This window comes from Trachypithecus francoisi, unplaced genomic scaffold (assembly GCF_009764315.1).
Source record: "Trachypithecus francoisi isolate TF-2019V2 unplaced genomic scaffold, Tfra_2.0 Lachesis_group12, whole genome shotgun sequence".
NCBI lineage: Eukaryota > Metazoa > Chordata > Mammalia > Primates > Cercopithecidae > Trachypithecus > Trachypithecus francoisi.
Genome location: NW_022681457.1, coordinates 37,002,938 through 37,015,252, shown reverse-complemented (window position 1 = coordinate 37,015,252; position 12,315 = coordinate 37,002,938). Strand labels below are relative to the sequence as shown.

Genomic DNA, 12,315 nt, shown 5'->3' with positions numbered 1-12,315 from the left:
AAAATAAAAGAGGACACAAACAAATGGAAGAACATTCCATGCTCATGGATAGGAAGAATCAATATCGTGAAAATGGCCATACTGCCCAAGGTTATTTATAGATTCAATGCCATCCCCATCAAACTACCAATTACTTTCTTCACAGAATTGGAAAAAACTACTCTGAAGTTCATATGGAACCAAGAAAGAGCCTGCATTGCCAAGACAATCCTAAGGAAAAAGAACAAAACTGGAGGCATCACACTACCTGACTTCAAACTATACTACAAGGCTACAGTAACCAAAACAGCATGGTACTGCTATTAAAACAGAGATATGGACCAATGGGACAGAATAGAGCCCTCAGAAATAATACCACACATCTACAACCATCTGATCTTTGACAAACCTGACAGAAACAAGAAATGGGGAAAGGATTCCCTATTTAATAAATGGTGCTGGGAAAACTGGCTAGTCATATGTAGAAAGCTGAAACTGGATCCCTTCCTTACACATTATACAAAAATTAATTCAAGATGGATTAAAGACTTAAATGTTAGACCTAAAACCATGAAAACCCTAGAAGAAAACCTATGCAATATCATTCAGGACATATGCATGGGCAAGGACTTCATGTCAAAAACACCAAAAGCAATGGCAACAAAAGTCAAAAATGAGAAATGGAATCTAGTCAAACTAAAGAGCTTCTGCACAGCAAAAGAAACTACCATCTGAGTGAACAGGCAACCTACAGAAAGGGAGAACATTTTTGCAAAAGAAGACATTAATGCAACCAACAGACACATGAGAAAATGCTCATCATCACTGGCCATCAGAGAAATGAAAATCAAAAACCATAATGAGATACCATCTCACACCAATTAGAATGGCAATCATTAAAAAGTCAGGAAACAACAGGTGATGGAGAGGATGTGGAGAAATAGGAACACTTTTACATTATTGGTGGGACTGTAAACTAGTTCAACCATTGTGGAAGACAGTGTGGTGATTCCTCAAGGGTCTAGAACTAGTAATACCATTTGACCCAGCCATCCCATTACTGGGTATATACCCAAAAGACTGTAAATCATGCTGCTATAAAGACACATGCACACATATGTTTATTGTGGCACTATTCACAATAGAAAAGACTTGGAACCAACCCAAATGTCCATCAATGATAGACTGGATTAAGTAAATGTGGCACATATACACCATGGAATACTATACAGCCATAAAAAAGGATGAGTTCATGTCCCTTGTAGAGACATGGATGAAGCTGGAAACCATTATTCTGAGCAAACTATCGCAAGGATAGAAAACCAAACACCACATGTTCTTACTCATAGGTGGGAATTGAACAATGAGAACACTTGGACACAGGGTGGGAAACACCACACACCAGGGCCTGTCATGGGGTCAGAGGAAGGGAGAAGGATAGCATTAGGAGACATACCTAATGTAAATGACGAGTTAATGGGTGCAGCACACCAACATGGCACATGTATACACATGTAACAAACCTGCATGTTGTGCACATGTACCCTAAAACTTAAAGTATAAAAAAAAAAGAAATATACCTATGAAGTCACTAGTATTTTCTCTAAAGGTACATGAATATGCATATGTCATTGTGTGTGTGCACGCACATGTGTGGATGAGAGACTAAGAAAAAGGAAATACATGTGGAGGTGTGGATGTGGAGATAAGTTGTTTGCCCTGCCAAAATTTCTAGAAGGAATTGAACTGCTGTTGCTTCAAGAAAATATTAACTGTGAGATTTGAGGCATATGCATTTCATTATTTTCCTGCTAACTTAGTTGTAGGGTCCACACCAAATGGCTTTGTGTACAGCAGGTACTTAACCCAAAAGATGGAAAGGAGATGTCAGCTAAGCAGCATTGTTTTTACCTAACTGCCAATGGGTTGAGCTACAGGTTGGCCAATGAGAATAAATACCAGAGTAGGGAGATGGAGCAAGTCAGGGCTGAGAAAGATTTCAGAAGGAGGAACTGAAGGTGATGGAGAGACTTGAAAGGGTTAGCTGCAGTTCACATGGCTTCATCTGACCTTTGTTTTTTATTGTAAAAAAAAGCAAAACCAATAGAGTGTATCTCCTCTGATTCCGCCTTCCCTCTATGGAGTTACTGATTGGATTTCCATCACTCTACTGTGGTTTTGTGAACTAGCACGGTGATCTGGCTTGGCACTGATAGGCCCCCAAAGTTTATTAATGTAAAAAAATTGCAAAGATGACCTCTCTGCCCACATCTAGATGTTATTGGTAAAAGACCACAATGATGATTGATTGTGTCAGATAGCCTTGATTTGTTTCATATGGTGCTAAAACTCCAGTTACATTTGGAGAATTGTGTTTGAGAATTCACAGACACTAGTAACTATTAGTGGCATAAGTGTTCAATATTCAGAGAATTTTAAATCATCATTTTGTTCATATTTAGGAAAGGAAGGAAGATTTTAATCCTGAATATGCATGTACTACACAGACAAGATTAATCTTAAATTACACTTTAAAATCATAAAGTATTTTATTAAAAGTCCATCTCTGTCCTGTGGTAGTGGTCACACAACCACATATCTGATAAAATGGTATAGAACTACACACATACATAGGCACACACAAACAAGTGAATATGAAACTGGTGAACTCTGAGTAAGGTTAGTGGCTTCTAACTGTCTTACTCTGCATAGTGTTGCTGCAAAAGGAATACCTGAGACTGGGTAATGTGTAAAGAAAAAGAGGTTTGTTTGGCTTATGGTTCTGCAGACTGTACAAGAAACATGGAGCCAGCATTTGCCTCTGTTGAGGGCTTCAGCTTTCTGCTTTCCACTCGTACTAAAAGACAAAGAGGAGCTGGCATGTGCAGAAATTACATGGTTAGTGAGGAAGCAAGAAAGAGGATGAGGGAGGTGCCAGGCTCTTTCTAACAACCAGCTCTTGAGGGAATTAATAGATTAAGAAGCTGCTCATCATCACAAGAACAGGGAGGATCTGCCCTCATGAACCCCTAATGAATAGGGCAGATTCCTCCCTGAACTATAAGAACAGGGTGCTGCTGCATCTATGAACTCAGACACCTCCCATTAGGCCCCATCTCCAACACTGGGGATCAAATTTCAACATGAGGTATGTAGGGACAAATATCCAAACTATAGCAGTAACAATATTAATTTCCTGCTTATGATATTGTGTTATGGTTATGCAAGTTCTTACCACTGAGGGAAACAGAGTGAAAGGTATGTGAAATCCCTATTATTCCTCACAATTACATGTTGATTTACAATTATCTCAAAATCAAAAGTTAAAAATAAGTCTGTCACCATATGGTATCTTGTTTTAACATAACATCAATATCAAAGAGCAAAGAATAGAGATTGGTAACTAGTACATGAAATTTCATTTTTTACAATAAGACTAGCAAATTGATTTAGACCAGGTGCAGTGACTTACACCTGTAATCCTAGCACTTTGGGAGGCTGAGATGGGTGGATCATTTGAGCTCAGGAGTTTGAGACCAGCCTGGGGAACATGGCAAAACCCCGACTCTACAAAAAATACAAAAATTAGCTGGTTATGGCGGTGTTTGCCTGTAGTCTCAGCTACTCAAAGGACTGAAGTGGGAGAACACTTGAGCCCAGGAAGGTTGAGGCTGGCATGATCATGCCACGGTCTCTAAAAAAAAAATTTAAAGGAAAGAAAAAGAGAGAGCAAGAAAATTGATTTAGGTTTCTTAGCTGGAAAACAGTGCATTACTTTTTGTTATGGTGGACAATTTAGAAGTCTAGCTTTATAGGCAGTTCCTGGGTTTGTTCAATTCAGTTCAGTTCTAATCACTTTGTTCATTCACAGATCTGTGTCTCCAAGTGCCCAGAAAAATTTTTAACCTATGTGGAAATGCAACTTTTGTACACAAAAGACAAAAGCCACTGGGAAGACTACCGTCAGTTCTGTAAGACCACTGCTAAGCCTGTGAAGGTACGTGTGTTTAGGCTTAAAGCTAGAGAAGAATTTAACTTTTTTTTTCAATCTCAAGTGTAACGTGAGAATTTGTTACTGAACAAGCTCCCAAATCTTCTAGGAAATGGTTAGACACAATTTCATTAAAACACAAATGCATGTGTACTGAGTGTGCACACACACCATTTATAGCACATCATTTTGTAGATTTGGGGTGTCATGAAAGACTGTTATGTCTGGTTAATTGGCTTCTACTATTCCCTGACACCAACACATTCTCAACTTGGATAGACTTTTACTCTAGAACTAGGAGTTAATGTTTTTTGCAGTCACCATTTCGTTAATGTGGTGATGAAGCCCCATAGCAACTTAGTAACAAGTAGAAATTTATTTCCAAGCCCAGTTTGATAACAACTCATTTTAAAAACCCCAACCCTTACCTAGGTTTGAGAAATGTAAGAGAATTCTAAATCATCACAATGTTAAATAATAGGAATGGTTTCTAAATTAGAGAAGATGTTGTTTTTCCAGAAAAAAAAAATAAAGAAAGAAATTAGAGACTCAGGATATGGCTAAGACAAAGATACACATCTCCAAAGGTGTGCCTTGTTTTCAGATGATCTGGTTTTATTATTGTTGGTTCAATTGAATTACAGTTAGGACAGTTAAGAATGTCAAGCAAGATTGTGTGTGTGTGATAATCTTACAATTAATATTATTAGTAGAAGTAATTTGGAATAAAGAGATTATTATGGAGTTTAATTTTTTAAAGGACATATTTAGATTGAGTATAATCATCATATAGCCTTTGAACTGTTAACATTCTTCCTTCTATTTTAGTCTCTCACACAACTTTTACTGGATGATGACTGTCCAACAGCGATTTTTCCAAGCAAACCTTGTAAGTGGCAATTATTTTACCTTAGAAACACAGAATCTACCAAAATGCTACTTAATTAAGTTCCCATATTTCACAATTGATGAGTTTGAGGCCAAGAATGGTCCTCTGACTGGCCTAAAGTCCCAGAGTTGATTAGCAGGAAAGTCAAAAGTAGAACTCATCTCTTGGCTCCAGCCAAGTACATTTTCTCTGGAATTCTGTGATTTTTTGAATTTTCCTTTATAAACATACAAGAAAAAGATTGAAATTTGCAAGCTCAGTTGGATTGATCATTTGGTGCTTTGGAAGCATGCATAAATACACACACAGATATGCTCATATACACCCACTCCTGATTTTAGCTGAAAACTTTGTTCAGAAATTGCCTGAGGAGTAGGGGGAGGACATATACTTGTTTTTATCACTTGAAACATTTATATATATTTTGAATTAGTCAATATTTTATTTCTTTAAAATTATAAACTGTATTTAAAGTAATAGTCTGGACAAAATGAGGCCAGGCATAGGGGCTCATGCCTGTAATCCCAGCACTTTGGGAGGCCACAGTGGGAGGATTGCTTGAGTTTGAGATCAACCTTAGCAACACAGTGAAACCCTGTCTCTACAAAAATTTTAAACATAAATTAATGAGACCGGGCGCGGTGGCTCAAGCCTGTAATCCCAGCACTTTGGGAGGCCGAGACGGGCGGATCACGAGGTCAGGAGATCGAGACCATCCTGGCTAACACGGTGAAACCCCGTCTCTACTAAAAAATACAAAAAAACTAGCCGGGCGAGGTGGTGGGCGCCTGTAGTCCCAGCTACTCCGGAGGCTGAGGCAGGAGAATAGCGTGAACCCGGGAGGCGGAGCTTGCAGTGAGCTGAGATCCGGCCACTGCACTCCAGCCTGGGCGACAGAGCGAGACTCCGTCTCAAAATAAATAAATAAATAAATAAGTAAGTAAGTAAGTAAGTAAGTAAGTAAGTGAGACACGGCAAGGTGCATTTGTAGTCCCAGCTACTTGGGACGTCAAGGCGGGAGAATCACTTGAGCCCAGGAGTTGAAGTCTGTAGTTAGCTATGATTGTACCACTGCACACACCCTTGGCAACAGAGTGAAACGCTGTCTCTAAAAAAATAAAAAGGAAACGAACAAAATGAAATAATCACTGAGTTTTCTTTCTTATGGATATAATCCTAGTTACAAAAAAAGCTTTGCATTAAATTGTCCATCACATTTAAAGTGTCAAAAAAAAAAAAAAAAGAAAAAAGAAAGAAATACTCTACTATCCAAGACCAAGAGAATACTTAAATTATAATGTATTCACTAAATGATTTGATAATTATTAAATATAACTATTGGAATAACATGCATGTGTATGTTATAATGTTAAATAAAATTCAAACTGTTACAAGCCTTATAATGATAAACATGTATAAATTAAGACAAACAAATAAACAACAACAAAAAAACCTCTTCAAAGAAAAAGATTGGAAAGAAATATACCAAAACATTAAGTAGTCGTTTGGGGACTGGCAAAACCGTGGGAAATTTCTCTCTTCTTTCTTTTTTCTATTTATTCACTTTCCTACAATGTATATATTTATCTTAAAATGGAGGAAGGGCATTAGTCATTAGTTTGAGTAGACAGTCAAATACCCACTGAAGGAGCTACCACCAAACATGTCTTACATACTTCCAGCACTCTTCGCGGGGTCATAAAAGACCTTGAAGCAAAGATGTAGGTCCCATGGCAGCAGCACTTACCAGGAAGCTCTCAGCAACAAATGTCCACACCCAAAAGCAATGTTATACTCTCAGCAACAAATGTCCACACCCAAAATCAATGTTATACTCTCAGCAACAAATGTCCACACCCAAAATCAATGTTATACATTTTTATGCAAAAGGATAAAAATAAATCATTAGTAACAAAAGATTTAATAGGTATAAAAGTATAAGACATAGTCCCTGCCCTTACAAGTACAGTTTGGCTAAGTCACACAAGATAAAGTGTACACTGGGGATACAAAAATGAATAAGGCATAGTCCCTCATAGTCTAGTGAGAAAGACATTAAATGTTGCAGTCAACTTGTGTTCCTCCTAATATAAGATTAAATAGCACTCAGTGGAATAGTATGCAGATAATAAAATTTGTTCATTAAAGAGTTCATAAAAGGAAATAAGTAAGATTAAAACAAAGAAGGGAAAACACTGCATGTCCTGTATGATTTTGACTCTCAAAAAATATTTATTGTAGAAGAAAGACTGGAAAGAAATTCCCCAAAATGTTAATATAGTTCACTGTACGTGGAAGGACTATGTATAGTTCTATATTTTTTAAATATTTTATCCACTTTCCAAATATGTAATGAACATATTTAGTAATGAAAACTAACAGATTGGATGAGATTATCCAGAAAAAAAATACATGAAACAAGGTCATGGGAACCTCTAGATAGGAACACTTGTATTTAGGAAGTAGAAAAGGAAAGAGTGCACAGAAATATGGGAGGACAGGAGAGAGAACCTGACCATGTAAGCCAAGAAAAAAGAGTTTCAATATGCCAAGAAGTATCTACCATGTCAAAGGTTCGAAAAAGTTAACTCATTCCTCAGCAAATACTGACTTATTTCTACTGTGTGCCAAGCCCTGTGCTAGGTAACAGGTCTAAGCAGGATGAAGACTATAACATATCTGGAGGTTTTAACAGTTCAGAGGTCACTGGGATCACTGGGAGGATAATTTCCACGAAGTGGTGGGGCCAAAACTATGATTAAACTGAGGGCATAGAAGCAGCTGGTAAAGGCTATTGTGTCAAATTTGCCACAGAAAGGAAGGGAAGAGAAGTAGAAAGGTGGGGCAGGTAAAGGAATCAGCCATGTCCTAAGTGCAGCAGAAGCTAGAGTTGAGCAGACAAGAAAATTCCTTTTAAGCCAGGGAAGTCGGGAAAGGCTTTAAAGAGATCTGTTTCTTCTTTCCCCAGCTCAACTGCTTTAATATTTTCAGGTTTAAACTACATATGAACCTATGCAAATCAGTGATGCTTCTTACAAGAAAAAATATATGAAAATGATCCATTTCTGATTTTCCCTTACTTCTTCCTTTAAAATTGGGGTTTTAAAATATTTTTAGAAATAAATTTGTAAAGAGGCAAAGACTCTAATCAAAATAAGAACATAGAAGATTGAATAGTGATTTTACTTTTCTTAGAAATCATACTAGTCTACAAAGTGTAGGCCTCTTTTGATAGCTTCAGAATTTCCATTTTCAACTCCACTAAAAAACTGTTGTAAATGAAAAAGCTGGGAGACAAATTGTTAAGAATTCGCAAACAAAAATTTAGTTGTTTTAGTAGCCTAAAGTTTGAGTTGGTTCTTATTTCCCAAGGTATTATTCGCTGATCCCCAATTTTCAAAGTTTTACTCAAGTAGTTCCTAATATATATTTTTAATAGTAAAACTAAACTCATCCAGTCATACAAGTTAATGTGGCCTTTCTACTAAAATGTGCTGCCATGAATTATATGCATCATTACTCTTTTAAAATCTTTGATGTGCATTTTATTTATGACTACTTGATGAATATACCATGTGTAAAATAATCAAGTTTAGAATGTAGTTTCAGAGTGTGATCATATTTGCTTTCTAGTCTTAGGACCATTAGAAAATCATATCATCAAGTAACAGGCAATGAGCTATCTATATTGAGAAATTTGCATGCCTAGCAAGAATTTGATTATATACAACAGAAAGCTTAAGAAAGGGAGGACATCATGAAAGAAGTAGAAAAATGATTATGATAATTTTAATTTATTTTTACAGTTCTCCAGAGATGTTTCCCTGACTTCTCTACCAAAAATGGCACTTTAACAATAGGAAGTAAGATGGTGTTTCAAGATGGAAATGGAGGGACAAGAAGTGTTATAGAACTCAGGGATGCTGCGAAGTATGTGTGTTTACATTCTAATTTTCAGTTTGATGCATTTTGTTATTGCACTCAAGACTAAAGCTCCTATCAGGTTAGGGGTTATAGTAAAAAGTCACTATATATATATATGAAATATCTATATAAATAAATATACACATTACTGTGAATTAAAGAGCTTGATACATATTCATTAAGAAGAGCATGTAAGGGAGAACCCAGAATCAGGTAGAAAGAATAATGATGCTTTTTTCTGTCTCCCAGGCTGGAGACCAGTGGGTCCATATCTTGGCTCACTGCAACCTCCACCTTCTGGGTTCAAGCAATTCTCCTTCCCCAGTCTCCTGACTAGCTGGGATTTAAAAAAAAAAAAGAAAGAAAGAAAAGAAAAGAAAGAAAGAATAATGATGCTTTTCAAAATGGTTAAATCTTTCATTATCAACAGGTATAGAAGTGTGACATAAAGAAATGTATTGGTGGCATATCAAATTTCTACGTACTAAGTATAATGCAGTAAATTCCCCACATCCCTCAGCTCTACACACATGGCATTCCATGTTACTGGAAAATATATTTCCCTGTGTGCACGCATACACAAATGTGCACAAACATAAATCTATACAGCATATCACTGCTTTGCTCAGTTGAATTATAGATAAAAAATAAAGATATTCTAAAAATTTATCTTAAAAGACTTTAGCGGTATAATTAGTATAGTTAGTTCCTGTAGATTTAGAATACAACAGCAGCATGCACGATTTTCAAAAATATAAATCAGTGTAAAAGAAATCTCAAAATAATAATACAAATATGATTCCATTGATATAAAAGTCAAAAACAAGCAGAGTTAAATTTATCTCCCTGTGATGCATATATAATTAGTAAAATGAAAAAGAAAACAGGAAATTATTATCACAAAAGTCAGAATATTGGTTACTTTGAGGAAAGGAGAGGTGTTGCAATTGGGGCACATGAAGAAGGGGTTGACAATGTTGTACTTACATAAATGTGTTCACTTTGATAATTCACCAAATTGGACACTGATGATTGTGAAATTTCTAGTATGTGTTCCATCATGCCTTACTGTCAGGATTAGGAAGGGGAATTAAGGATGATGTTCATTCTTGACTATGGGTTTTTCAAGTTAAAAGCTAATCTTATCATTTATGTTCATTTCTTACAGTGAGGTTTCTGCAATATTGAGGGAATGTTGCACACAGTGGAAAAGGATTTGTTCACCATTCTTGAAAACCATGTTCTCTCTGTGTGCAGCTATAGCTACCTTTGCAGGTTTACTGAAGTGACATTTTATGTATTATTGTGGCTAGGAAAAGAGTCACTACTGATAGATGGTTTGTGAAAACGTGCTTTCAACAGCCCCTTGTAGAATCCCTTTTATCATAAAAACAAACAACATTTCTGTTTAGTGGTCATCAAAAAATAATTGATTTTTTTCCTTCTTTCAATGCAGTGGTATCAATAAACTTCTTGATGCAAAGTCACTTGGATTGAAAGTATTTGAAGACTATGCAACAACTTGGTATTGGATTCTCATGTAAGTGAAAACACATAGATGTTTCTTCTGCAGTCCCATTCCGATTTTATCTTTGTAGAACTCTTTCTTCAAATTTTCTATTTTTCTTCATGAATAAAAGAAATGTATTGGTGGCATAACAAATTTCACTCAGATGTCAGTTCCTGCCATTTTATTTTTCAGATGAGGTGAGACAGGGAAAATATATTTGGAAATATGCCCAGTGTCTGCAGAATGTAAATTTTAATTGTATTCACTAAAGTACTAATAAAAGTACTGATGAGCATGTACTTCAAGTCACATGGAGCAATATCTGCAGGACTTCCATATCTGTAATATTTGTGTGCTTCTCATCACATGCTGCTGTGGATGCAGGATGGTTTCTCAGATTCTTTTTTCTAATTTGTCCCTCCCTTGACTTCAAAAGGGTAGTTCCTATTTTTAACACATCTCTTTCACATAATGATTGGTATTCATCATAACCAGAAGTCATTGTAGTTATGACAAGCTGCATAGCTACATATGTGATACATAAATATAGATGTACAGACAACAAGGAGAGGGAGATGTAACATTTTCAGGCATAAGAGTTGCATTCCCAGAAAAGTTAAGGAAATGTAGTCACTGCACTGGAATGGGTAAATGTGTGATCCATTTAAGACTGTCATTACTGTCTGGCTCTTTTGTCACCCTCTAGTGCTTAAAAGCTTCTATGATTCCCTAATGGTCAAAGACTAAAATTAAAACTTTTTCAGTTACTTCTAAGGCCCTTTAAAACCTAGCCCAACTTAGTTTCTCAGATTCATCTCCACCCATGTTTCTTGGTTAACACTATAATCTAAATATATCAAATAACATGCCCATCCCTAGACTATCAAATCCCGTAAATTTGCACATTCTGTTTCCTTTCCTGGTATTGAGTCCTGGGCAACTGCACCTCATTTTTAAAAATCAGCTTTAGTATCATTTATAACCTTTATTATCTTCCCCAGATATAATTACTTACTTCTTCCTATGTGTTCCTCTTATCCATCGTTGTGTGTGCATGTGTGTGTTTACACACCTATAAATACACATACTCATCTTCCATATAGCACCTACCATTCTGTGTTTTATTTACCTGGCCCTTTCCCTCTGATAAAGTATGAACTTACAATAGTAACTATGTCTAACTCATCTTTGTATTCCTAACTTCTATATGAGTCCTTGAACGTATAGTAGACACACAAAAAAAATGTGGTTCAGTAAGAAAAACACTAGTGGAGCAAGATCGATGCATGTAACTATATGATGCATAATAAAGTCTAAGTTGTATTTTGTGTGAGATACTAGTGTGTGGTGTTTAGAGCTGTAAAATTAGATCATATTATGAGACTTTACTCATTTTGATGCTTTGTCTTAAACGATCACAGTAATTAATTTTAGTATGCTAGGATCTATCTCCAGCAGAGATTGCAGTCTATTCTTGACAGTATTTAAATTGATTCCCCTATTGTCAGACCCAAATGTCACTAGATAATTTACATGCTTCTTCTTCATTTGGCTTTTTCATACCTACCTGAACAAGTGTACATTATAATAGATTATCTTGCCTACCTCACCCCCAAAACACACACTGAAACCCTCTCTACCCAGGCACTACTCATAAGAATAAAACATGAACATCTCCCTTTATTTTCAATTCTTCTGCTCTTTCTTATTTTATGAATATAAATCTAAAGTATTGATATGCTTGTGTCTAGTGTATTTGGTTATAATTTTTATGTACAAATTTAAAACACATAGAATAAACAGCTTTATTTTTTGTTTTGTTTCCTCTGACATTTCTGAATACTTCCTGTGGGCTATGCCATGGAATAATTTTTCAACCATATTGAATGTTTAAGCATTAAAGTATCCATGATTTTAAGAGGGAATGACTTCTCAAGTTAAAAGCACAGGCTTTGCAAGACCTTGATACTTCAACACTGTGTTGTCATCTATCCAGTGACAGTAATTATTGAGATTTTTTTA

The 12,315-nt window shown here is 36.0% G+C and overlaps 1 protein-coding gene across 2 annotated transcripts in view; it reads left to right on the top strand.

The window, feature by feature from the left end:
• Positions 1-12,315, top strand: part of SLC44A5 (solute carrier family 44 member 5) — a 391,705-nt gene that overhangs the window by 345,389 nt on the left and 34,001 nt on the right. For both annotated transcript variants that reach the window (XM_033225324.1, XM_033225325.1), the window contains 4 exons: positions 3,851-3,976; positions 4,799-4,859; positions 8,666-8,789; positions 10,240-10,323. In XM_033225324.1, the coding sequence (XP_033081215.1) occupies positions 3,851-3,976; positions 4,799-4,859; positions 8,666-8,789; positions 10,240-10,323 (395 nt within the window). The remainder of the gene's footprint in view (positions 1-3,850; positions 3,977-4,798; positions 4,860-8,665; positions 8,790-10,239; positions 10,324-12,315) is intronic.